The following is a 26,814-nucleotide window of genomic DNA, read 5'->3' on the forward strand; positions in this document are numbered from 1 at the left end:
TTTATTATAGTTGACAATTGGCATCCTTCAGTCTCGGAAGACTATGGTATCACGCTCTGAACAGTGGTTCTGGGACAGTGTCCTCTCCAGTGCGCGAAAACTGGGTAAGGTAGATATGGAGGATAGACAGTTACCCATGCAGCAAATCCCCCCTGTCCACGTCGCTGAAATGGTCCAATGGAAAGGCAGAGGCCAATACGGTTGGTTCCAGCGGCATCGCAGGAGTTGCCAGAATGTGACTGTGTTCAGCCATGAACTGCCTCAGGGACTCCGGCTCTGGATTTTGCCTCGAGGTTGACTCCTGAAGCCTTTTCCATAACTGGATGTAGCCAGAAGGCAATGGAGGTTTGGGGTCAGAGTTTTCCTTCTCTCTGATGAGCTGCCTTCCCAGGCTAACGAGTCCCATCTACCCAGTGTTTTATTATAAAGGAAAACAAAATAACCTAAAACAAACACAGTGTTTTCCCTGATTGTCAATGGAAAACTATATATCAGTGCCAAGAGCTGTGAAAGTAAATGCCACAGAAAATTCTGGGTCACATCCAGAGTAATACTTCTGTGAATGGAAGTGCACTCTGTGAAAACAAGCTCCCTCCAAGAACAGAAGGAGCACTTCACTTACAAAAAGGAATCACTGCACAAACTGAAGGGGCCCTTTTTGCAAGAGAAATGTTCCTTCTGTTCTTGGGTGGCGCTTCTGTTCTGGAAGCATTGCTATGGATGTGACCTTCTTTTAATAATACGTTCATTTCCCCTGCCATACTGAAGCAAGCAGCTGTGTCATGGAGGTGTGCACTGCACGCTGTGGTGGAGGGAGTGATCAGGAGGCCTGTGAGAGGCGAAAGAAAATATTTTTCCCTCTGCATAGGCCCCCTGATGGCCTATGGGTCAGTTCTGGTTCTGCTGGCAACTCCAAATCACCCAGCAGCAGTGCACCATTTGCTGTGTTGCTGCTATTTAGTTGCAACAGGGAAAGGTAACTTTTGCTCCTGTAATTGTAGCATAGGGTTGGGTCATATAAGTCTCATGAAGCTCCTGTGAGACTTACTTGCCTAGGATTGCACTGTTAGTCATCATGACTAATTTGCTGAATTATGATTCTTGGTCTTCAATAGTTAGGGCTTTAGCAGATTGTTTCAAGATTCACTGCCATCCCAGCATGTACGCTGGGGTGTCTGTCTGTCTGTCTGTCTGTCTGTCTGTCTGTCTGTCTCTCTCTCTCTCTCTCTCTCTCTCTCTCTCTCTCTCTCTCTCTCTCTCTCTAAGATACTTTTCACTGTTAATTTAAGCTTTTTCTACCCAGTGTTGCATATACGCAACAGGAACCAAATGTATACACATGTGGGCAAGGCAAAACTGGATTAAGAAGCATGGTTAAGTCTCATAGTGTGTTTGTTTGTTTGTTTGTTTTAACAAAAAGCCATTGGGGGGTTTGATTGGGACTAGTAAGGGAAAAACCTTTCCCCCATATGGTTTTCCTATCATCCCCTCCCCTACACTCAGCAAATATTTGCTGCAAATACTCACTGCAGGTGACAGATTAGCAGCTTGGTGGGTGGGGGGCATGTTCAGCAAGAAAACAAAGCATGTGTCTGAGGGGGGGCAAGGGGAATAAATATCCCAGGGCACCAAGCTTGGGGGTGGCGCCGCACCACCACCACTCAACTGGCTAGTGTGGGGGCCTTTCCCCCAGAGGAGTTTTGATGGCTGGGAAGGCCACGTGCAGCTTTCCTGACCCTTCGAAAACCTTGAAGGGCTGTAAACATCACTTACAGTTTCACAGTGGAAACCCGAAGTGACATTTTTATGCCCTTAGAAGGCATAAAAAGAGGCAGGGGAAGAACTGATGCCCAGCCAGTGGGGGGAGGCAGCAGTTTGTGGTAGTGGCAGTGGGGCCAAGATTGCCATTGGCATGAGCAGAAAGGATTACTGCCCCCATACATACCTCTATACAAACATGCATGCCATATTCCTAATCAGCGACCCTACCAACAGCTACTTCTGTTAAAGAAGAGTTACTAGTCTCTTAAGTGTGCCTTGTAACAGTGCATTTAGCATAGTATGTAGTTTGGCCCTCAGGTGCAGGGAAGAACTTTCACTATGGAAAGATTCTATACTACTGTTCAGTGTATAAATAAATAACCATGTAAACAGTGACAATCACATGACTGTTTCCCACCTGATTGGTACTCTTTTTCCTTGTGGTATGCTGGTCAAGTGGGAATCACTGATGTGACTTCTCTTAAAATTGCAAATGCAACCAAATGCCATAGGATCACATCACATGGATGTTGCTTTTATGTGTGTATGTGTGTAGGGTTCTTCTTCAGCCCCCCCCCCTTTCTGGAACATTCTGCATTTTGCCGAAAGAATCAAATTTAGCAACTGACAATCCAATCCTTTCTTTGCTACATTATGACATGCAACTGCACCAGCAGAATGCACTCTGCATGCTATTGGGGGAGGGGACAGCCTGCAGGATTGGGGGGGGGGCATTCAGACAGTCTGTTGGACTTAAGTAAAAATATTTTCTGTTTACCTCATGATAGGCTGCCTGCTTGTCTATGGGGCTCCTTGAACCTACAGCCCATTTTGCTGGCACAAGTCAAAGAAGAGCCAGGGGATATGTCCGATTGGTAAACTGAGGATAGGATCCAGTGAAAGTCGCTGCCTCTCATCCCTAGTTTTCCCCCTCTTTGCCCCATTACTCCCCCTGCACTCCCCTTCCCCGTCCACAAACCATCCTCCACACCAGCCTACCTATCCTGGAACTGTCTGGGTTCTGCGGGACCTGGGATCTGCCACTGTAGCCCCCTTGCAACAGCTGCCTCAGATGGCCCAGCAGCAGCAAGATATTTTCGTCATCACAGGGCCTTTTATGCCAGCAGGTCACTAGTCCTGCTGTCATGAAAAGCTCATAGGATTGGGCCATAAAATAGGTTCTAGAAATCAAGAAAACTATGCACAATTTTATGATCTTAGTGGAAGAGATTTGAGGTTTGTACAGCCTGAAAACAAGTTCTTAGTATCTCTTTTGTCGCATTTTCTTTTTATTCGTAAGAATATTTAAATACTGCATTTTAATTTTTAAAAGTTCACAAAATGATTTGCAGAGAAAACTAAATGGTTCCCTATTCCATAGTGCTCACAGTCTAAAAAAATGCAGAAGAATCACCAACAAGCTCTCTCTCTCTCTCTCTCTTTCTGCTAAATATAAGAGGAGCACCATTTGAAAACTTGCAACTGTTATAACAGTCAAATAACTTGCTTTCCTGATTGGTGTCCTGTTTTACATGCTCTTCATAGTGAGTTACCCATGCTTTGTAGGTCTAAATTAAATTATAGTGATAAATGACAGTGCAGCCTCGCTGATAAATATAGCAACGAGTTACTGTTTTTTTCATCATTGAATTAGATTTTCTCCTGGCCTTGTTATTGTTCTCTCTAGCTGACTCCATTGCTTCATTCTCCAAGATACCATTTTCCTTCAATAAGCTGCTTATTTATAAGCCATCTCCATTTCTGTATTAAAACAGCAGTTGGTTGCTATGTGAGTCAGTTGCACTCAATAAAAGCTGATAGAACTACCTTTTTAAAAACTTTCTGTAAAAATTTACCTATTTATTCAAGCAACTACTGATATCAGAAAATTGTGGCTATTAGTCATTTTCTGTGTTTTTATTTGAAACAACAGTTAAAGCCTAAGAACTTCTTTACTGTTTGTTAAAGTATAAAATTGTTTTAAAGATGTGGTTCCCTTGAAAATATATTTAATAAGAAGTCCTCTAGGTTCATCTTCCAATTCAAGAAGTGCAGCTTCTGTTGTCAGATTCAATGGTGAAGAAGTTCTGAAACAATAGAAATTCATAGTCTTTGGACAGGTGTATGACCTTTCTCACTTCAATTCCTTCTAGTGATTTCTGACAGCTTCTAAGTAACAAGATATTTGTCTTAAGAAAGCATATCTTGAATAATGGAGATTTCCTTTGACAATGCATTGTCAATTATTGAAATTAATGGTCTCCAATGTATGAAAATTCTTAATGTTGCAGTGTTATGTTGGGTTCATATCTGTCTCCCTGATGATAAATGTGTTTTCCGTAAGCAAGGTTGATGAAGAACCCTGCTATCTTAGTCCCCAATCCTAAACAGTGGCAGTACCAGGGCTGAGCTCCAGTGCCAGCATGGGTGTCACAAGTTCTGGCCTGACATGGAGTTCCTCAAGTCTGTACCAGCAAAATAGCTGGTGCAGACTTGTAAAGCCCCATTGCGGGGATTGGGGCTGTGGTTTTCAAACTCTCCGGGAGTTTGAAACCCGCAGTAAGTCTTTGCGGGGGTGGGTGGGGGAGGCAGCAGGGGCAGGGGGAAGGCAGTGATGCGATCACCAGGATCGCGTCACTCAGGGGGCTGCAGGGACTGGGATGCACTCACCAGTCCCTGCAGCAGCCATTCTTGTGTGTGGGGAGCCCTGCGCGAGTGCCTGCAGGGCGCCCCAGGTCAGGGAAAGGGAGAGTGGAGCGATCTGCTCTGCCTCCGCAAAAGCGGAAGTGGAGCGTGATCCCCCCCCCCCACTCTCCCTTTCCCTGACCTGGGGCGCCCTGCAGGCGCTCACGCAGGGCTCCCCGCACACAGGGATGACTGCTGTAGGGACTGGTGAGTGCATCCCAGTCCCTGCAGCCCCGTCAGAAGGGAAAGTGGAGCGATCGTGCTCTGCTTCTGGTTTTGCAGAGCAGGGCACGATCGCTCTGCTTTTGCTTTTTCCTGACCTGGGGAACCCTGCCGAAGGTTGCACAGGGCTCCCCGCACCCCTGGGAGGCTGCAGGAGGCTTGGACAAGTGCACCCAAGCCCCTGCAGCCCACCTGAGCTGCCTTCCCCCTGTCTCCTGGCTGCCCCTGCCCCTTAAGGGTCGCGATGCCCCAGTTTGAATACCACTGCTCCAAGGAGACTTTCGGCCGTGGCTGCAGTGCCACAGGATGCAGCAGTAGCTGCTTTCGTGCCACTGCTCTGGTGGCAGCACCTCCTTTACAATTGGGCTGTTAATCTGACTTGAAAAGCAGTTTGGCAGGCCAGCCTGCTATTAAGATGGATTAGGCAATTTCCACCTACCTCAGAACATTTACTTAATGTGCATCCTCCGTTAATGTGAAGGTCAGAAATTCCCTTGTGGGCCAACTTTCCTTTCAATTCATGCAGCAACTTGTTTGTTACTAAGCTGATTTGGCTTTGCCTTGCTATTCTCAGAAGTAGTTTTGGGAACAATGTGTGGGACTCTTAAGGCAGAAAGGAGCATATTGTGAATGAGGTGCCAATTGTAGAGGCAGCACATATAGACTTAGAATGCTCCTCTGTCACTTGATGTATTTGGGAGGGGTATTTGGCTAATCAGCTAGCAGACACCAACTACCTTTTCTCCTGATTAAAAATCTGAACTTCTGAAGTCTCCTTTTCCCATTGAACATAAGAGCCCTGCTGGATCAGGGCCACAGCCCCATCTAGTCCAACATATTGTTTCCTACAGTGTCCATCTAGATATCACTGAGAAGCCCTGACCAGAGGGCCAGCACCACATCCACACTCCTTGACCACGTGTGTGGTTAATTTAAATAGAAAAGGGGGTAGGCTGTGACATGCAGTAGAGATTCTTGACCGAGTAATCCTTCTCCCAAAGGCATCATTTCCCAACTCTGAAGTTGGTTCAGGAATTGGTATGGAGTATTATAGGCACCAGGGTTTATATCAGACCTTATGTTTAGCGTCCATACAATATTGCTAAGTCCCCTTTTGCATGATTATTTTATTGTTTTTATTTTTACTAGATTTTAAATTTTGATAAGCTGCTTGGGGAATCTTATTTGTAAAAGGTGGGCTGTACATTTTTAAGCTAAATAAATAAGTGGTCAGAAATGTATCTTTTAGCATCTTGAATGCTAATTAACAAATTAACCAACAGTGAAAGCTTTTTAATCCTTAGGGGATGTCACGCAGCAAAGGAACTTGCTAAAAAGGACAAATCTGAAGCGAAGAAGATGGAAAGTAAAGAGTCTTCTCTAAATGAAACCAAAGGTTAGTGCTATACCTGGTAACATACAGGGAGTGGTATAACTAGGAGGTGGTGGGCCACACCAAGTGACATGCCCAGGGGTGTTACACCACTACTCGCCAAAATTTTTTATATCTTGGTTCTTTCAAAATATACCATCTTGCTATACGTATATCATTCGATGTGTAAGTTCATGCAGAGTACAATGAATGAAACTAATTGTACTGAATTATTTCCATTCTATCAAATGTTATAGCCAAAAAATCAGTGCATGGAGGCGCTCCATCATGGGGCTGACACTCGGTTCTCCTGCACTGGGTAATGCAAATTCTAGTGATGCCGCTGCGTACAGGTTTTTGAACCCTGTCGATTAATGGTTCAAACCAACCTCAATGGAGCACGTCGCCAATAAACATGCCAGTACAACCTGAGCCAAGCTATTTTGTGATCATAAGATGGTTCTGTATTAAATCTGTCCTTGTAAAGCTCTGTATAAATTAAAAAAAGACATCAATATCATGGATGTCTAGTCCTATACAGTAGAGGTGGGGAAACTTGAATACCAAGCAGTTGCATGTGAGAAGAGGGCTTGCTTGGCACAGTGTTGAGGTTGTGAATTGCACAGGGATACTGAGACACTTTTGGGGGGGAAGGGAATTGGCAGTTTTGGGTAGTAGTGATACTGGCAAAGGAATTTTGCAGGCAAGATGTGGTAAGGTGACATACCGATCATAGCTTGGATGTTGAAAAATATTTAGTATGGAGCGTATTTCATGCAGAAGAAAGTGCTTTCAGGGACATTGTTTTTCTGTAAAATAACTAGGAATTGCTAAAACTGTCTTGTAATTGTGTAGCTAACACAAAAAGCTGAAATCACTACAGATGCCACTTCAGCTTTATGGTTGTTTTTTAAAATTTTTGCTCCACTTGGTATCAGTGACACCAACTCAGTCTATTGCAGTGAAAATACAAATTTATTTTAATTATGACCATTCCTATTTTTTTAAAAAAATCTTTTTCTTTTTTGTAGACATCAAAGAATCCAATAATCAGAGGACCCACCCTCAACCAGTCATTTTTTCTTCCAAGTTGACCGTGCCGGGCTTCTCATTGCGGTGGGAACAGCAGAGTAAGCTCCTTCCTAGTGTGGCTGGAATCCCTGCCAGTAAAGTTTCAAAGTGGAGCACTGATGAGGTGTGTCTTTTTCAGTAAAGATTCTGTTAAAGATTCCACTTAAGCATTTTCAGCTTTTTGGATATAGCCCCCTTACTATCAAACATAGTAGCCACATTTTGCTCCTGGGATGGGCTGGAACAAGTCAATTATAGTAAAGAATGTATCCGTTATGAACATATCTTTAACCACTTTCACAATAGGAGAAAGTATTTGCAAAATATTTTCAGCTGTGGGACTGCTTGCTGTCCCTTTCTTGCACTGGAATTTTCAGTGAGAGTGACACAGTTCAGCAGGTACCTCATTCAGCTGAAAGAAGGTGGTGCATAGTAACCAGTGGGGGGAAGAGTTAGGAGTTGGGGGCTGCGCATGTACTTATGTCCCTGCTAACTGGTTAAGAGGCACTTTTTCAAGTGGGTGCTCCTCTTTTATTTAGCAGGGGGAGAGTAACTGGCCCACCTCACCCCAGCAGTGTCTTTTCTAGTGGCTGTCTGCTGGTGTTGCATCTTTTTGGATTGTGAGCCCTTTTGGGACAGGGAGCCATTAGATATTAGATATTTGATTTTCTCTGTAAACCGTTTTGTGAACTTTTTGTTGAAAAGCGGTATATAAATACTGTTGTTGTTGTTATGTCACTGGGCTCAGTGGGCTAGTAAGGAAGTGTTGGTCTGCTAGATGTACCCTGCAGTGTGTAGATTAATGACCCTTGGGTTATAGCAAAAAATGAGCTGAATCTGGAATATTTTACATGCAAAGCATGTACTCTATTGCTGAGCAATAGCCCCTCCCTCAAAGGTGTGACTCCTTCCTTCTATTTCCTCTCCTATCTATTGCTAGGAACAGCCTGTGACAGAATACTGAGTTTGATGGGCCATTATTTTTTATGAGGAAAGCTGCTGTTGTGTTTTTATTTTAAACTCTCTTACAATTCCTTGGCAGGTTTCAGAATTTGTACGGAGCTTGCCAGGCTGTGAGGAACATGGCAAAGTGTTCAAAGATGAAGTGAGTTTGACAAATGAGTTTTGATGAACACTACTCTTTAATATTTTCATGTATGCAGGAAGTGTCTTGGTACCGTCTGGCATGCAGGTGATACCAACTTCCTCAGTAATTGTTTATTGCATGACGATCAATCATTTTTAAGCTTGTTTCTGAAGGTGCCCTTTTTGTAGGGTTTTTACAAAAATCAATTTCAAGTTTTTCCAGTAAGACAGAACTGGACATAAACGTACACTCTCTTTGTTACACTGAAGCTAAACTGCAACTGACCTCCCTCTCCTTCCTCCCCTGGGTGCAAATACCTAAACAGTAATGAGTTCAAAATGAGTGGTTCAATAATCCCATCCCCACAAGGCTTTATTGGAGGTGGTGAGAAAGGGCATCTCTGTGTACTAATCCAAAAGAGAGAGGCATTGATAAAGAATCTGAAATAGATGGGCTTTCAGTCTCTGTTTTTCCTAAGCCTTATAATGGTCAAACACCCTTCCTTTAAAACTAAAGCAAGTAGCAGCACCATATTTTTTTTTATATTGGACACACTACACATGAGATGTTGCTGTGTTACCTGCTTGCTGGGAGAAGACAGTGTCCCATAAGCATAAATGGGCACATTGAGATGAATGTGTGTTACTCATTAGCATCTACAAGGCTTGATACTTAACTCTTTCAGGCCCTATTTTGTTAGAGGAGTTTGAAACTGAAACACTATAATTCAAATGAACTTGAATATGTTTCTTTTCTTGGCTCATCTTACTCAAGTGCAATATTTCTACACTTATATTTTTAGATCTATTAACATTAGGTTTTATTTATTACATCTTTCATTTCTTTTCAAGCAAATTGACGGGGAAGCTTTCCTACTAATGACCCAAACAGATATAGTCAAAATAATGAGCATTAAACTGGGACCAGCCCTAAAAATATTCAACTCAATCCTGATGTTCAAAGCTGCTGACAAGAACTCTCTCAACGAGCTCTGATGTCTACAGGCCTCTCCAATGCAGCTCATGTTTTATTCAAAGCACAAAGACTCAAAAAGGATCATCACAGAAGAACTCTTCTTGAAGAAGAGGAAGAACTCAGAACGTCTGGAGTGTTGACTTTCTTCAAGAGCCAGTGCATCTGAGCACTTCTGGGAAGTGCTTAAGCTTTTTCATAAGATACTGCTCAAACAGAGTACAGGCGTGATGTTTACCAAGCTGATGGCTCTAATATTCTCACAACTAACCACCCATAATTTGGTTGGAAAACCATTCACTAATTTATCATATTAAAATTATGGTATTAACCTTTTTCTATGGAGTCACAAAATATGTACTTCATGAATTTACCTGTTTACCTAAGTGAATTGCTTCATATTGTTTCATACTTTCATAACAGAATATTCACAATAAGTTATCTGGGCTACAGTTAGTTAAAAAGAGTATTAACTCTTTTTAATTTGGTACTGAAGCTCAAGTTGAAGATTTTGATGTGAACTATGAACAATCTACTCTATTGTAAAAAAATCATTGCTGGAAATCAATGTTACGGTTTTGCTTTTTTTTGCATGATTACAAAAAATTTAATGAATTTTTCCACCAGCATAGTTAGTATTAAGTTATCAAAATAAGAACCACAAATGTCAAGTTCAGCATCTGTGTAGCAACCACTTTTATGTTGCATTATAGTGTATTTTAGCACAAATCTGTTAAAACACAAGAAGCAAATTAAAAATACATACGGAAGAGAGAATATCTTAAGTCTGTTGTTGAAATACTCTGTTTCCAGGGATGTATAAGAATCTGTAAAGCAAGGAGAATGCATGGGACAAGGATATATTAACAGAAAAGACCAGTAAAGCAGTCTTAGGGCGCAATCCTAACCAACTTTCCACTACTAGCATAGCTGTGCCAGTAGGCCATGTGCTGCATCCTGCAGTTGGGGGGCAGTCATGGAGGCCTCCTCAAGGTAGGGCAATGTTCTTTCCCTTACCTTGGAGTTGCATTGCCCTTATTTCAGAGCTGGAAAGCTGGTTAGGATTGTGGCCTTAATTGTAAGAAGTCAGGTGGCTTGTGACTTCAGCATGTGCCATAGAAAAGTGTGAGTCAGGGCCATTATATGAATTGCGTTATTCTGTTCAGTCTTTCTCAATGTTGCATATATTTTTATACATTTTGTTCAGGCTGTTTACATTTAAATTGCATTTTCGTTGTATCTGCAACACACAAAAAATTGGAGGCATTGTGTGCGGATGATTTTTTCATGCAACTCTTTTGTACCCGTCAGTGATCTTTATACTTGGGGCTTGTTCATTTCTTACATGTCCTGTACATGTGCAGAAGTTGGTGCAAAATTTCAGCATTCTGAAAATATCTGTTTTACAGCAGAGAGCAAGAGTTTCCAAACTGTATGGCTACAAAAAAGAAAAAAATGAAGATGTGTGGGCAATGCCTTGTAAAAATCACTGATGCTAACAGAGTAGGTATGATTTGCTCTTTGTTGCTCTTGGAAACTTGTGTAAACAAGCATCACACAGGTGAGTGGGATGATGTGCTTTCCTATGGATCTGATGGAATTAGTGTAGGAAGCAAATATGTACTTCTGCCTACATGCTACTTGTTTACCAGCAGTCTACAGTTTTGGCTTGGCCTTGATTACTATGCCAAAACTGTGATCATTCCACAAGGATCCTTTCTGTCTGCTTCCATTCTTGATCTTTCCAAGTGCATTGTTCCACCTCCTCTTGGGCTCTTCTAGACCATGCTGCATATATAAAATTTAAAGTGGCCTTCATTTTCTTGCTTCCATACTTTTAGAAAAGGGGGGAGGGTCAAATGACTTGGACAATGTGAACCTGCCATTCTTGGTTTCTCTTTAAGGATCATTTTTAAAATGTCTGAAGTTACAAATCCTGAGGAAACAGCAATATAAGTCTCTTCAGTCATATCTAGGTGAACCACACCACAGTCTAGCACTGTGCATTAAAACCAGAGCCTACATTTTATAAAATGTAGGACAGCTTTAGGCTGTTGAGTACTTTTGCATACCTCCAAAAGGAATCCTATAAAGTTATAAAACCAGATACAAAGGGCATTCACATACAAAAGCAATCCACATCACACTACATCCTTAGTCTAAGTCCAATAAGGACATGAATATTTGTTTGGGAAAATTATGAATTTTTCTGAAGCCAAAAGTTAAGGCATTCTTATTTGATTGTTGTTTGAGGGGAAAAATATTAGGTTATAAAGATTGTCTTTCCACTGAAAGAAGTGTACTATTAAGTCCATCAAAGAGACACCAGGATTACTCCCAAAGGTTACTTCTAAAGTAGCTTTATTGTGCATTATTAAGTATTGAGACAGTTACATTTTCCACTTCTCTTGGATTTCACTGAAAGTAATTGTGGACATTTCACATCAAAGATGAGGGAGTCCAAGAAGTCCAGGGTGTTATGGAGCCTTTGGGGGATTGAAATGCCAAAGACATGATATGCAGTCAGCAGAGCAGTCACTGTACAATCAGCAAGCTGGGCCAGTTTCTCCTCCATGTACAGAGAAAACACACATGTTTACATTAAATGGGTATTTTACTTCTAGCACTGGTGCTGACAATTTCACCTGGTGTAGAAAAATAAAAAAGTATACAAATCAAAGGTATTCTTGCATTTCATTGGTTGGCTAAGAAAATCACGATTATTGCAAGCTTTGCACAGAATAATGGTCAGCTGAGTTTATCAGATTCAATCTTCCTTCAATTCCATTTTCTTTTTGCCTCATGTTCTTATCTGAATAGTGAACCTGCAGCCATGGGCATGTGCATTATATTATTGTACAGTACCCAGAACAATGTAGGTCTACTTATCTCTTCATTCACAGCAGCAAGCAAAAAAGTATCCTCTCTGAAAACATCTGGCAAAAGTAAACACGTGGCAGTCATTTTCAGATCTGTCAAGCATAAAGTTATAGATAGCAGGATTACAACCGGAAGGGGTCGAGCTCTAAAAAGCCAGTTGGTGACAAACGTAGGCTGCTCTGGATTTGAATGGGTTTTTTCCCGATAGTTGACAAGTTTTTTCCCCCAATGCACTAATAACTTTCTGAAGACAGGTTCAGTATCTCAAGAATGAGTAATTATCCCTCCTTTCTCTGTTAATCAGCCATTTTATATTCTGCATAGCACTTATTCCATCTACCTGAAAATAAACAGCCCTTTCTCAATACACTTTGTAAAATATTTACTTAGTACAAAATATCTTTCCCAGTTGCTACTTTAAAACCAGACACAACTGCATATACCAACATTTCAGAACACTGTCTTCCATGTGCTCCTCAGACATTTTTGTAGAATAATATTAATTGGATTATCCTTCACCAAGTATGAAGTCAGTATGTTTTCTGAGTATGCCTCCCAAATTTCCACTGTTTTCTTGTAAACATCCTTGTGTGTTTGAAACTGAAATTCTCTGAAAAGCTAAGGAGGGGGGAGAGAAGAACTGTAATTCAGAAAATGCAACAGAATACATGCTTCAGGTTACAATTTACTGTTGGAAGTAAGTTTTGTTTAAAGTCAGTGAGCCTGATTTCCAAGGCTAGAAATGGCCTAAATTCAAAGAACATTAAAGAAGCATAAGATGCTGTTGAACTCAATGAAACTTCAATTAGTGACCTTGCTGAGGCCACTGCATTTAGGAGCAGTGAAAGGTTCATATATGAGTTAAAGAATTAGGGCACAATCCTAACTGGCAGTTATGCCAGCATAGGAGGCCCTGGAGGGTTGCAAACGTGCCATAAAGCATGTTTGTGCCTCTGTGGGTGGGAGCTGCGTTCAGATGCGCCAAAGCGCAGAGACAGGCAGAAGCCTCTGCGGCGGCTCCTGCAGCACCGCAAACGGCAAAAGTAGGCATGGGGGGCTTGGAAGGGGGTGTTTCTGGGCCGGGGGGAGGGCAGGTGATGGGCAACCCTGGGGGCGGGTGCGTGGGGGGTGGGGCTGGGACACGGCGGTTATGCTGGATCCCAACCCCTGTCCCCAGAGAGAACAGAGCGGCTTCCAGTTGCTCTGCTCTCCTCGAACTTGCACCACTTCCAGAGGTGTTGCAGGTCCGAGGAGACCCATAGGGGCGCACAGCTCTTACCCAGGGGTAAGGGGAAGAGCTTCCCCTTGCCCGTGGCTGAGCCGCTGCACCCAACGAACCTGCGTTGGATGCAGCGCAAGCCTCCTGTCTTGCCTGCTCCAGCGCAGGTTTGGATTGCGCCCTTAATGAATTAAAGAATTATATGAGTACATATGTACACACACTCCATGAGATACGATCACTGAATCTGTGTAGATTACAAGCGAAACTTCTAAAGAAGTTGTGCAAATGCCTGGTTTGCTTGAGACATGCAGCAAAGTAGAGATCTATAATCACTTGCATCACATAGCGCAATATTGTTTCTTTGAAAATACCCTTACCTGGTAAGAACACCTTAACAACGGGAATAATCTGAGAACCTCTTTCAAAGGCATTCTGTTGCTTATCATTTTTCTTCTAATGTCTAAAGTCTGGGTCATCCACTTCAACCCAATTTCTCTCCGTTTTCATGTATTCTTCCTTAAACCAGTGAATATGGTCATTTATCTCATCATCAAGGTCTTCACTGTAAATATTCTGAACCTGTTAAAATACGGATTCACTATCACAGAGTGCATGTTTACAGAGCCATGGCCAAGGAGGCCCATAGCGCTGCAGTTTACCAACCTTGTAAAATATGATAGTTATTTTTTGAAAAGATTTTGAAGCGTGTGGTTTGCCGTGAGAGTTCCTGGGCTTTATTCCAGTAATTCCCATCACTACTTCCTTTTAAAGACGAGAGCACTGAAATTTTTCTGTCAAGGTAGTTTTTTTAATTGCTTTCACGAATAATGCAGATGTCCAAATTCAATCTCCGGTCACAAGTCTGAAAACAATGTTCTAATACAATGACATTCTTCCTTGTAATTGGCAATGACATTGAAATTTCTTTCTCAAGGTGAAGGCAAGCCCTCTCCTCTTAAGCATTACTCCTGTCGGCAATTAGCACAGACTTTTCCTGCAAACTTGGAACACTTTGCTATATCCAGTCAGTTAGACACAGTGCTCCAACTTTCCAGATTACTAGAGACACATTCCTTCTGCCAATTTCCAAGTGTTTATTATGCATTTTAGCTAAAAATATGGGGGAAAGAAACCGCCCCCAAACAGCATATCGGCACCGCAATTAAGTAATTTAAGTGTTGATCTTGGAGAAGAGTTGGTAATTCTAAATTGGCAAACAGATTATAATGGTGGAAATAAATATAATCTCACCAGTAACTAGGATAATGAAACTGGTAATTATAAGGCATGGCTAATCAGAATTAGCGTATGTGGAAAAAGAAGTTGGGGTTTTGAGTTCACATTTCTTTCTACTCACCAGCAGTAGAAGTGAAACAAAAGTAGGTGAATTAAAGCAATCAAGCAATTAAAGCGCTCGCTTATATTTCTTATGTGCATCATGTCATCTAAAGGAAATTTGGCGTCTACTAATTTCATGGCACATATAGACCAATTTAAAGAAAAACATGCCACTTTGGTGAGCATATATTTTCAACCTAATCTTCAGTGTTAACACACCCACTAACAGGCCACTGGAGCACAACCTCATAAAAATGTAATTCTAAAATACAAATACTAACAGTCTGCACAAGCAGTAGAACAAGGTGAAAGACTCAATGAAGCCATTTCAGATTACAAGAGGTAGAGACCCTTTTGACAGTTGCATCACATTGAAAACCTGAAATGAAAACACTAGCAGATCAGGGAGATCAGTTCTAGCCAGACTGCTCCTTGCTGTGCCAGAGTTCTGCTGGCATGGAGGCTGTGATCATTCATCTGTTGTCTCAAGTGGTACAGTCCAGTTTACCTTTTCAGAACTACCGCTCCATTCCGCTATATGTATAGTCCAAGTCTGAACCCCCCAGCTGTGTTAGGGCAGAAATAAGAATGTGATAAGACTTCACTCAAATTAGGAAGAATTTTCAGAATGTCAAGAGAATTCCTTCTCTACTGCAGTAAACTATAAGGCAGGGATTCTCTTGGCATCCTGAAAATACTATCTAATTTGGGTGAAGCCTTATCACAACCTTAGTTCTGCCCTGTCACAGCCTTAGTTTTGCCCTGTTTTCGGTATGAGGGCCACATTATATATTTTCCATATTTTTGTGGTCCCAAAACATCAGCTTTATATAGGGTGAAGGCAAGCAACACATAGCACACTGCTTCTGCCCGAACCATTGCAGAAACCCAGTTATTATTTGTTTACGCATGTGCAAAAAATGACACTATTTTCTCACCATGATAGTTTTATGGCATTGTTGTACAATCTACATGGGGAAACCAAATCTGTTTTATCAGCAGGTGTGAAGCTGACATTGAATAATTATTCTTTGAGGGTCATAAAACATGCGGTAACTGAAAATGAGGATTTAGCCAGGCGAACATCACTGTGGCCACATGGAAAGGAGTGTTGGCAACCTTCAGTCTCGAAAGACTATGGTATTGCGCTCTGAAAGGTGGTTCTGGAACAGCGTCTAGTGTGGCTGAAAAGGCCAATTCGGGAGTGACAATCCCTTCCACACTGGGAGCAAGTGCAGTCTGCCCCTGGTCTGTCTCCCTGGCTATGGGCCTTCCTTCTTTGCCTCTTAGCCTCACACTGTTGGCCAAGTGTCTCTTCAAACTGGGAAAGGCCATGCTGCACAGCCTGCCTCCAAGCGGGCCGCTGAGGCCAGGGTTTCCCACTTGTTGAGGTCCATCCCTAAGGCCTTCAGATCCCTCTTGCAGATGTCCTTGTATCGCAGCTGTGGTCTACCTGTAGGGCGCTTTCCTTGCATGAGTTCTCCATAGAGGAGATCCTTTGGGATCCAGCCATCATCCATTCTCACAACATGACCGAGCCAACGCAGGCGTCTCTGTTTCAGCAGTGCATGCATGCTAGGGATTCCAGCACATTCCAAGACTGTGTTGTTTGGAACTTTGTCCTGCCAGGTGATGCCAAGAATGCGTCGGAGGCAGCGCATGTGGAAAGTGTTCAGTTTCCTCTCCAGTTTCCTCTTCAGTTGTGAGCGAAGAGTCCATGACTCGCTGCAGTACAGAAGTGTACTCAGGACGCAAGCTCTGTAGACCTGGATCTTGGTATGTTCCATCAGCTTCTTGTTGGACCAGACTCTTTGTGAGTCTGGAAAACGTGGTAGCTGCTTTACCGATGCGTTTGTTTAGCTCGGTATCGAGAGAAAGAGTGTCGGAGATCGTTGAGCCAAGGTACACAAAGTCATGGACAACCTCCAGTTAATGTACAGAGATTGTAATGCAGGGAGGTAAGTCCACATCCTGAACCATAACCTGTGTTTTCTTCAGGCTGATTGTCAGTCCAAAATCTTGGCAGGCATTGCTAAAACGATCCATGAGCTGCTGGAGATCTTTGGCAGAGTGGGTAGTGAGAGCTGCATTGTCGGCAAAGAGGAAGTCACGCAGACATTTCAGCTGGACTTTGGACTTTGCTGTCAGTCTGGAGGTTGAAGAGCTGTCCGTCTGATCTGGTCCGGAGATAGATGCCTTCTGTTGCAGTTCCAAAGGCATGCTTCAGCAGAACGGTGAAGAAAATCCCAAACAAGGTTGGTGCAAGAACCCAGCCCTGCTTCACTCCGCTTCGGATGTCAAAGGGGTCTGATGTGGAGCCATCAAAGATAACAGTGCCCTTCAAGTCCTTGTGGAAGGATCTGATGATGCTGAGGAGCCTGGGTGGACATCCAATATTGGGGAGAATCTTGAAGAGGCCATCCCTGCTGACCAGATCGAAGGCCTTCGTGAGATCTATGAAGGCTATAAAGAGTGGCTGTCATTGTTCCCTGCATTTCTCCTGCAGTTGTCTAAGGGAGAATACCATATCAGTGGTGGACCTGTTGGCTCGGAATCTGCACTGTGATTCTGGATAAACGCTCTCTGCAAGTACCTGGAGCCTCTTTAGTGCAACTCGGGCAAACAACTTTCCTACAACGCTAAGGAGAGAGATGCCACGGTAGTTATTGCAGTCACCCCTGTCGCCTTTGTTCTTGTACAGCGTGATGATGTTTGCATCCCTCATGTCTTGAGGTACTCCACCTTCTCTCCAGCAGAGACAGAGGATTTCATGCAGCTCAGTGACAATGATCTCTTTGCAGCACTTTAGGACTTCAGCAGGGATGCTGTCTTTTCCAGGTGCCTTGCCAAAGGCAAGGGAGTCCAGGGCCACGTGAAGTTCTTCTAGGGTTGGTTCACTGTCAAGCTCCTCCAACACAGGCAGACACTCAATGTTGTTCAGCGCTTCTTCGGTGACTACATTTTCTCTGGAATATAGCTCAGAGTAGTGATGCACCCAGCGTTCCATCTGCTGCACCCGATCCTGGATGACCTTGCCTGCTGCAGACTTCAGAGGGGCAATTTTCTTCTGTGTTGGACCTAGGGCCTGCTTGATACCATCATACATCCCCTTGATGTTGCCCGTGTCAGCTGCTATCTGTATCTGGGAGCAGAGCTGGAGCCAGTAGTCGTTAGCACATCTCCTGGCAGTCTGCTGGACTTTGCTGTGAGCAGCTCGGAGGACCTGCAGGTTGCGCTCACTGGGACAGGTCCACAGGCTCACTGGGACAGGCTCACATGGAAAGGAGTACAGCGGACAGAAGTGCATGTTGGGGAAAAATAGATTAAGTTGCTGCAGGCCAGATAAAATCCTGTGGAATGATGGATGTGGCTCCTGGGCCATAGTTTGGTGATCCCTATTATAAGGCAATACAACAGACTAGAAGAGTCTCATTTGCCCAAGACAAGGCCAGCACAAACTAGCCATACTGTTCCCCATGCTACTAAGGTGTGTGCATGCAAATAGTGGTATGTGCAAAAGGTTTCTCAAGAGACTTCTCCTTTCTCCAGACTCAACAAGGCAAGAAAGCTTGTCATTAATCCTTAGATAGGACACAACAGAATATCACTGCCTAGCCTATTTAGTATTTCTAACTGCTAAGATAATTCCCAAATGTGATAAAAACCATAGTCTTGAGGAAGACCTGCCGAGCTGCTGCTGAGACTTGTTATAAACTTTTAATTCAGCTGATTCTCAGTCAAATAAATGTGTGTTGCTCTCAGACACCATTTAGCAGTGTGTCATACAGCAATGGAAGAAACCGCTTTCATTCTGCATTCAGGGGCTAGTGAAGTCTAGAACTGTAAAGAGAGTTACAACCTAAGCATACAATTGGAAAGCAAGTCCCGATGAAATCAATAGAACTTCTTAGGACTACAGCAGTGGTTCCCAAACTAGCTGTGGCTCCCTGGGGAGTCGTGGAAACCAGCCAGGGATGATGCAGAATCCTCATGAAAAGCTTGCCGCCCTATACAATGTGTAGGATTGTAGCCCTGTTGGGGAACTGTGGCCAATGACCCAGTAGGTCAAGGGAGCTACCACTCGAAAAGGTTTGGGAACCACTGGCTTTGGACCCTGCACTAGAAAAAAGGCTCAGCCATATGGTTCCACAAAAGCCTAAAAGCTTGTCATATAGGAGAAGGAATCTAGTGAGGAAGGCCCATTTATTTCAAGCCAAGAAGAACATTTGGCAACAAAAATTCAAACTCTCCATTTCCTCATTCAGTCAAGATCCAAATGCTTAGTTTTGTGCGCACTGTTTGGCCTTCCCCACATCTGTTTTCATTCAGTTTCCTGGTCTGTCCCCGTCTGTGTCCAAACTTGCATTTGTTTCTCACTACCTGTTCATCATCTTCTATTGGCCTCCACACATACTTGAAAAGGTCTTTAAGGGCTCGTTTCCATAGAAACTGCATCATTTTGTTTTTTAAAGAAAAAAAAAAACCATTAGTGCCTTCCAAGAGCTTTATCTATTTTCTCAAGAGACATCTTATCTACTATTTCCCAGACAGGAGGAAAAAACGAACCTTTAGTACACGTTTCCAAAAGATTATTTTTTAAACACACCTCTAATTTGAAGGAGCTCTTTTACATCCATTCATGTCTAGGAAGAATGGGGTGACTGCCCTGAAAGGATATCAGGGGATGCCTTTGTTTAAATTTAGTTTTACGAACAATGAAATTGCAAATGCTGTGTATTTGTTCGACGGAGGCAAAAGAAATGGTACAGTTTCATACATTCAAATAATTATCTGATGTTTCAATGCCTGAGTGATGAATGTGCATGTATGAACTTCCCATACATTTAGACCTTATTCCAAAGGTTCTGGATGAGTAACAGAGCAACTGTTAAAAACTGAGTGAAAATAAAGTTCACTAATTGGTCACCCACTGCCAATCACATTTAAAAGGCAGGCCATTCAGCTTAGGAAGTCGATCCTTCCAGTGCTCTTAGCATCATGTGGTATTTCCTGTTTGCAAGGGATAATTTCCTGATTGTTAAGACTGTCTACATCAGAAAAAGCAGCTGATATAGAATTCAAGGTAAGTGGGGAGAGTAGGAAATATTGGGAAGAGTAAGAGAAATTTCAAGACAGATTTGAAAACAAAATTTCAAGACTTTAAGTAGTCTGTGAAATAATTATCTAGGAAATGGGTCATCGGTGATCATGACCCATTTCCAAGATAATTATTTCACAGAATTATTATAATTATTAACAGTATTTATATACTGCTTTTCAACAAAAATTTCACAAAGTAGTTTACAGAGAAGGGCTCACAATCTAAAAAGATGCAAAAGAACACCAGCAAGCAGTCACTAGAAAAGACTGCTGGGGTTAGGAAGGCCAGTTACTCTCCCCCTGCTAAATAAAAGAGGAGCACCCACTTGAAAAAGTGCCCCTTACACAGTTAGTAAAGTCTTAGTAAGTTAGTTAGTAAGGTCTCAGTAAGTAAGGTATTACTCTTAAAGACCTTTCATCCTGTTTTGGTCTGTACATTGTCTGGAGTCACTATCAGACCCATGGCGACCTGTCTTGATCTATCGCAATCATGGCACCATCTGAGCAGAGTGGTCAGAGGCCCCCCCGTGCCCAAAGGGAGCTTTCATATCATGAAACTCCTGGACGAGTGCTTCTGTTCCTGAAGCGATGGGAATGCTTGATCCAGGCCTCTGCAAGGAGACAGTGAGAGAGCATGCCCAATTTGGCACCCAAGTTTCAGAAGCTCAGGTGGTGCTGATGGCAAGACAGAGGAGATGAAAGGCTGAGAGCTCTGCAGTGCTATAAGAAACAAAGGCCTTGGAAAGCTGCCTAGAGAAAGAAGGAGGCTGAAGGTTGATGCTTTAATGGGGACAGCACTGCTGATATTCTTACCCCCTTCCTGGGCCCAGTTCCATAGTGCAGGTCAACACAGACTTGTGACAGCAAAATAGGTATCGCAGGTCCAAGAAGACATGTCCATGCTGCTGAGACTTACTCTTATAATTGTTCCCTTACCTAGAGCAGGGGTCTCCAAACTTTTTGGCCAGAGGGCTGCATCAAATATCTGGCGTGGTGTGGAGGGCCAGAAAAAAAAATTTAAATATAAAATTTTAATAAATTAGAGATGGAACTTAGATGAGTGAATAAATGAATGAATGGGCTCATTCATTCAATCTCTCTGGCCCTCCAGACACAGTCGGAACACAGTTCTGGTCATGTTCAGTTGAGTGGGCCAGAGGCTTTCAGGGGACAAGAGGTCGGCCACGGGCCAGAAAGAGGCTTGCTGTGGGCCGCATCTGGCCCCTGGGCCAGGGTTTGAAGACCCCCTGGCCTAGAGGATACTTCTGCAACTGCCCCCCCCCCCACCATAGGAGGCAGTGATTGCCATTTTGGCACCACAACATCAATGGGGAGCAGAAAGAATAGGATTGGACTCTTAGCTTATTTCAAGCTAGAAATGTTTGTGGTTATCCTGCTTTTCAACAACAAAAACGTTCTCCAAGTAGCCTACATAGCAAGAGATAGTTCCCTTTCCCAAGGGGTTCACAGTCTTAAAAAAAGACAAACTAACACGCGCTGTTATTTTCTCCCTGCTAAATAAGAAAACCACCACTCTAAAGGGCACATCAGCAAATGTGCTGATTTGCCCCATCAGCTGGGGCAAAATTAATGATGGTAAATAAATTAGGCACCAAGTATCATTTTAGCTCAATTCAATTTCCACCGTCTTCAAACGATCAGCTAAAATCACTCGCGCACAGAACTGTATGAGTTTGGATACTTACGAAGCCATTCTCATCGTAATCCAGAAAGGGGTATGCCTGCAGCACTGCACTCACTACATCGTTGTACTGCTGAGTGGTCGGATACCTGCCCACGCAAAAGAAATACATACAGGCTGGCAACTATGTCAAGAGTCAGGACAGTAGTTTGCAGATAGAACCATTGCAGAAAGGGAGCCAAGCCATGAAGCTGCATTCAGTTCCTGGGATATCAGTGTCTGTCTATAGCTCACTGAAAAACTGTGCTTCTTGTCCTTCCCCGGCCATCCTCCTGGCCTCCCCCCATTCCCTTGCAAGTCTCATGCAGCCACAGGTCTATTGCTAGATTATGTTTTGCATCCAAGCAGCCTTCAAACCAAAATCCACAGCGTGCAGAGGTCAATTTGTCATCCTTATGGAAATTCATCCCATATTCGTATTGCTCCCATGAGACAGAATGCTAAGAACTGCCTTACTTACAGCGACCCTTCAAGGTACTTTGTCATGTCAGCTTGCAAGAATTCAATTATCCTTATTCTTGTACTGTGATCAGGACATTTTCTCTCTGCTAATATGCATTTGACATCGTAAGGAAACTCTGGCAGAAAATATGAATTTGTCCATTGCACAGCTTTGTATTCTGCTAAAACGTGCTTCATGTGTTTCCTGGCAAAGAAAATAGAAACAATTATTTCCAGAAGCTCATAATCTCCTGCCATTCATTGTAGACAATACTGAACTAGATGGACCAATGGTCTGATTCAACTTAAGGCATATCCCTATCTGTGGCTGCACATGGTTTTGAAAACCTGTGGATTTTACTAGTCCTGTCAATTTTAGATCAACTTTAGTCCTGTCAATTTTAGTCATAAGAAATATGACTTACAGTGCAGGAGAAATTGAAATTGGCTTATTGGTCCAAGAGGCAAATTCAAAGTAGGCAAAGCCTATTTCCTTTTGTCAGGTGCAGTTCAGTAGCTTGCAAGTCACTTCTTAGCGGCTCAAATGGCTTACTCAGTGTGACTCCATCCACACAGGTCAACTTAAAAGTACAGTAATTAGATTCACAAGACTGTTTTCTCCCCATCCGGAAGTGATTTGTGTAGTCACTGTGTGGCAAGACTCTGTGCTAGCAAACCAACGCACCAAGAGTCATCTCCAGGAGCCTTCGCATGGGGCTCTAATTCAGTGCACCAGATTCTCCATTAGGAACCATGTTAGGAAAACCTCCCTGTCACAGATAAAACATTCTATCAGCAAAAAATGTATATTTATTTATTACATTTTATTTTTTAAAAACCACCCTCCAAGGATCTCAGAGTGTCCTGCACAAAATGGAGACACATTTTATGTGGTGGTTAGGTTTTAATGTCAGCACATAAGGCAAAAAAGCACATAGTTAAAATTACCATTGAAAATTTCTCGTGTATGATGTGATTTCACTGTAGTGCTTCCACGTCCATTTTAACCTACAAAGTGGGATTGGTTCACCTGAGAGAAAGTGACTGGCCCTAGGTCACCAGGTGATCTTACTAGTTAAGCAAGGATTTGAATCCAGCTCTCTCCAATTTCAGACAAAAAGACCATCAAGGAAGCTAAAATGAAAGCTAAAATTCCTAACTCTTCTGGATGATATAAAGAGTAAGTTGATACTAGCTTTATAAAGAATTTCAGTAGCCTCCATTCACCCTGCCCATATAACCCAGGGCTGCTCTGATTTTTTACGCTCCAGTCATCATCATCTTGAGCAACGGGAACCGTCTGCATAATTATTCAGCTCTTTAGCTCCATTCCAGTACACCTCCCCAGACTTAGGGCCTAATCACATGTAACCAGAAACACTTCACATGGCCTGTTGTGTTTTTTTCCTAAACAATGAGCTGGGAGAGGGGTGCCACTGAAATGGCATAAAGCTGTAGAGGGGGGATTGGGGACTTTCACTCTTTCACCCCACTGCCTTTCCCACTTCACTCACACTCCCTTCCCCTGTACAGCTGATGTTTTTCAATAAAAGTATTACATGAGGAGAGGACACAACAAGGATGGGAACTGCAGCAGAGGCAAAAAGTGAATGATGACTTGGGAGACCCATCACGTCACATTACTCCGGTAACGTCTAGTTTGATCCTTTTGCTTGGGCGTAGTCCCGATCTCGTCTTATCTTGGAAGCTAAGCAGGGTCAGGCCTGGTTAGTATTTGGATGGGAGACCGCCTGGGAATACTGGGTGCTGTAGGCTTATACCATAGTCTTTCGAGACTGAAGGTTGCCAACCAACCAGTCCTCCTTATTTGTATCTGTTCGCCTTTCGTACTCCGTTTCTTGCCTGGGAAAGTGTTGTGGAGCAGAAAGGCAGGGAGAGCCTGCTAGCAGGCCACAAGCAGGATTGAGGCCACAAAGCCAATCTTACCAACGGGAGCATTCCAAACAGGGCCACAAGCTGGATTCCGACCATGGTAGGGAGAAAATGTTACAGGTGCTCCCCTCTTCTCCATGACTGCCTCAGTCTGGAGCTGCCCCTCACAGCTGTCTCCCTTCACTGTTTTTTCAGGGGGGGGGGAACGGTTATGCCACTATCATTTTAAACATGCATCAAAACGTGATCAAAACTGAACATTATAAAAGTGCTTATAAATACCACCAACATGTTAATGTTTTTGTATTCAGAAACAGCAAGCACTAAACAGGCATTTCTGCTGAGCTTTGGAATTTGAGTTGTGGGAAAAATTCAGTGAATATAAAAATTGCTACCACTGCAACTTACCGCTGTTTCGATGAGAAAATGTGCCGCAGCCTGGTATTTCAGTTTTTGTTTTGCACAGACTTACCCACTGGTTCCTACCGGCAACACAGAAGTAGGCATTTCACTCAGCAAGGAAGGTCCAGTGGTCTGTTTGCCTTTTTTAATCAGATCCATTAACACAGCCTGGTGCCCAATTTTCTTGACCAGCTGCTGGACCATCCAATCATTGAGAGCCAAGAGAGTGGCTCCACTCACTTCTTCTTCTAAAAGAAGAAGGATCAAGGGATCATTGCATATCGATTGCCCATTGCTGCCAGGTGGAGGATGCTGGAAAAAGCAGTTGGTATCTCTGGGGCTTAAAGGTTTCTTTCACCATTAAAGGAAAAGTTCTATGCAAACTGTAAAACAAGCAATCAATTTGCACCACACCAGATCTCCTTTTGGCTGTGTCAGAATATTGATGCTTTTATGCAGGCTGTTGGTTTTGTGAACCCATGCGGGGGCTCAGAGCTTTATTGCTAAAAAGAGAGGTGACAGCCAAGGTTCAAGCTGGGCTGAAGTCTTATCCTCAATATTAACAACCTTTCCTCCCAATTCCAGGTATGGTCTTGCGTGTCTCTAGATGGATTGTGGTTGCTCAATAGAAAGGAGATGGTGTAGAGCTGTGTGATTACTATACACATTACTTCTGTGTGATAACTACATACATTCTATAGCCAGGCTCTATTAAAAATAGTTTTCAGCACTGAAATCTGACACAAGTCCTGTCTGTACCTCACAAGCCACCTGCTATTCTGGAAAAATGGAGTGAAAGCTTTCCCCAGGCTGGAAACCCTAACTCCCCACAATAGACTGCTACGAGAGAGAGAGAGAGAGAGAGAGAGAGAGAGAGAGAGAGCACTACAACCAGCATAAACACACCATATACCCTAAGGTTTTAGCCGATAACTGTTTTTTGTAAATCAATTCCTTAAGTTACAACAGCAGCCTCATTTCAGTTAACATGTTTAAAGCTCATTTGAAAATGTTGTACATTATGCACACACACACAAAAAATCCTCTTACCACAAAATTTAGGTACCAGTTCCCTCAAGTTATTTTGAAGCAACCAGTTGCAGACTTGATCAACTGACCAACTTTCCATCTTCATATGCTGTGATCGTAAAATCCACTATAGAATTTGAGAAAAAAAATTTATTTAATTTTGAATATTTGAGGACGTTTTTGCCTTCCCTTGCCCAAAGATCTGCAGACAACTATCCTTCTTGCGATTGGGAGACTCACTTCGACACACCAAACCGATGATGATAATAACTTGTTCTAATGCATAACTCTTTTACACACCATGTTAATGACTGCAGCCAGTTTTATAAAGCCTTGTCTCAGCTGCTCTTAGCATTCCAGCCTTGTTTGCCACTGTTCGGAACTGGGAGTTTCCTTCCTTATAACACAGAACACTCCCAGATCCCAAACCATTAACACCCAGATTTCTACACAGATCTGAGAAAGGTGTGAAATTTGCCACCATCGTGCTTATCAGGAAATGGTTGACATTTTGCAGAAAGAGGGGGGAAAAACACAGAAGAATTTCTCACATATATATTTCTGTATAGCAAACTGAATACATTAACCCACTTGGCTCTGGAAAGAAACTAGTGAAGAGGCACCAGTGGGGGGGGGGGAGAGCGAGCGAGCACTATTACACACTGCTTTTGAATGCCACTTCATTAAGCAATATCACCTATTTCTAGGAAATGCAAGAAATGGAGGTGTTTATTGCAGACAGACCTTTCTCTTTCTGCATATTGAGCAGCAAGGTGAAGGAGTCAGGATAGCCGCTATCCAAACAACACCTCCTTAGGGTCTCTTAGGGGGCTTGGCCACTGTATTCCACTGTGTCCTGAGGATCAGAACTGAGGCTCTCCCAAATGGAGAGGCCCATTTGCTTTCATAAGGATTTTTGAAGATTCTGTTTGGCACAGATTTAAAGTCTGCTATACAGGAAGCAGGCAGTGGCAAACCTCCCCAGCCTCATGGTCCCAGCCAAAGGTCTCCCCTGCAAGATGCCACCGCCTCCCGGTGTGCAAATCTGCCTCCCCCCCCCCCCCACTTACCTGGACCGCATGGAGCCTTGTGCAACTCCAGGACACACCAGGGAAGCCTACTGAAACTTCCCTGGGCTCTTAAACTGTGCTTCCAGCAAACCAGAAGCACAGTTTCTGAGCGCGTCAGGAGCCTCAAAGAGGCTTCCACGCAGTCCTAGAGACGTGCGAGGCTCTGCGCCTGGGGAATTTGCGCCTTCCCATTAATGGCAGATCCACCACTGGAAGCAGGGAGGGACATACGTGTCGAAAGTCCCTGTTGTCATGTACTGGTCAACCTTAAATATCTCCTGTGGGGATTTATAACGTACTTCATTGCTTACTGTGATGTGGCTGTGCTTTAAGACTAGAGCTGGAAGCAAGAAGAGTGCAGATTTCATGGTCAAGACGACAATACATTGTGCCAACTACCAAGCAGCTATAACTACTAAGCTCCTAGCAAGAACTTGGATTAAAACAGACAGGTAAATTGGAGGCCCACAGCATAGGGTCAGGGGAAGGACTGAGTCAAGACTTCCTGGTGCCTGAGATGGTGATCCAAATGATGCCCCCTTTTAACTGGTGATGTACTAGTCTTCC

At 43.2% G+C, this 26,814-nt stretch overlaps 2 protein-coding genes across 2 annotated transcripts in view; one reads left to right on the plus strand and one right to left on the minus strand.

Moving 5' to 3' along the window:
* Positions 1-9,604, plus strand: part of L3MBTL3 (L3MBTL histone methyl-lysine binding protein 3) — a 67,168-nt gene extending 57,564 nt beyond the window's left edge. The window contains exons 18-21 of the mRNA XM_066611200.1: positions 5,973-6,064; positions 7,072-7,235; positions 8,154-8,216; positions 9,050-9,604. Coding sequence (XP_066467297.1) covers positions 5,973-6,064; positions 7,072-7,235; positions 8,154-8,216; positions 9,050-9,193 — 463 coding nt within the window. The 3' untranslated portion in view covers positions 9,194-9,604. The remainder of the gene's footprint in view (positions 1-5,972; positions 6,065-7,071; positions 7,236-8,153; positions 8,217-9,049) is intronic.
* Positions 9,605-11,544: 1,940 nt separating this feature from the next.
* SAMD3 (sterile alpha motif domain containing 3) lies at positions 11,545-25,277 on the minus strand. Its single transcript, XM_066622740.1, is given in 12 exon segments — positions 11,545-11,758; positions 11,760-11,802; positions 12,056-12,142; positions 12,498-12,524; positions 12,527-12,668; positions 13,650-13,746; positions 13,748-13,851; positions 18,907-19,059; positions 21,417-21,501; positions 21,873-22,058; positions 24,219-24,396; positions 25,199-25,277. Coding segments are annotated over 12 exon segments (1,395 nt in total).
* Between the last annotated feature and the right edge of the window lie 1,537 nt (positions 25,278-26,814).

The sequence above is a fragment of the Tiliqua scincoides genome, chromosome 1 (assembly GCF_035046505.1).
Source record: "Tiliqua scincoides isolate rTilSci1 chromosome 1, rTilSci1.hap2, whole genome shotgun sequence".
In the NCBI taxonomy this organism is placed as follows: Eukaryota; Metazoa; Chordata; class Lepidosauria; order Squamata; family Scincidae; genus Tiliqua; species Tiliqua scincoides.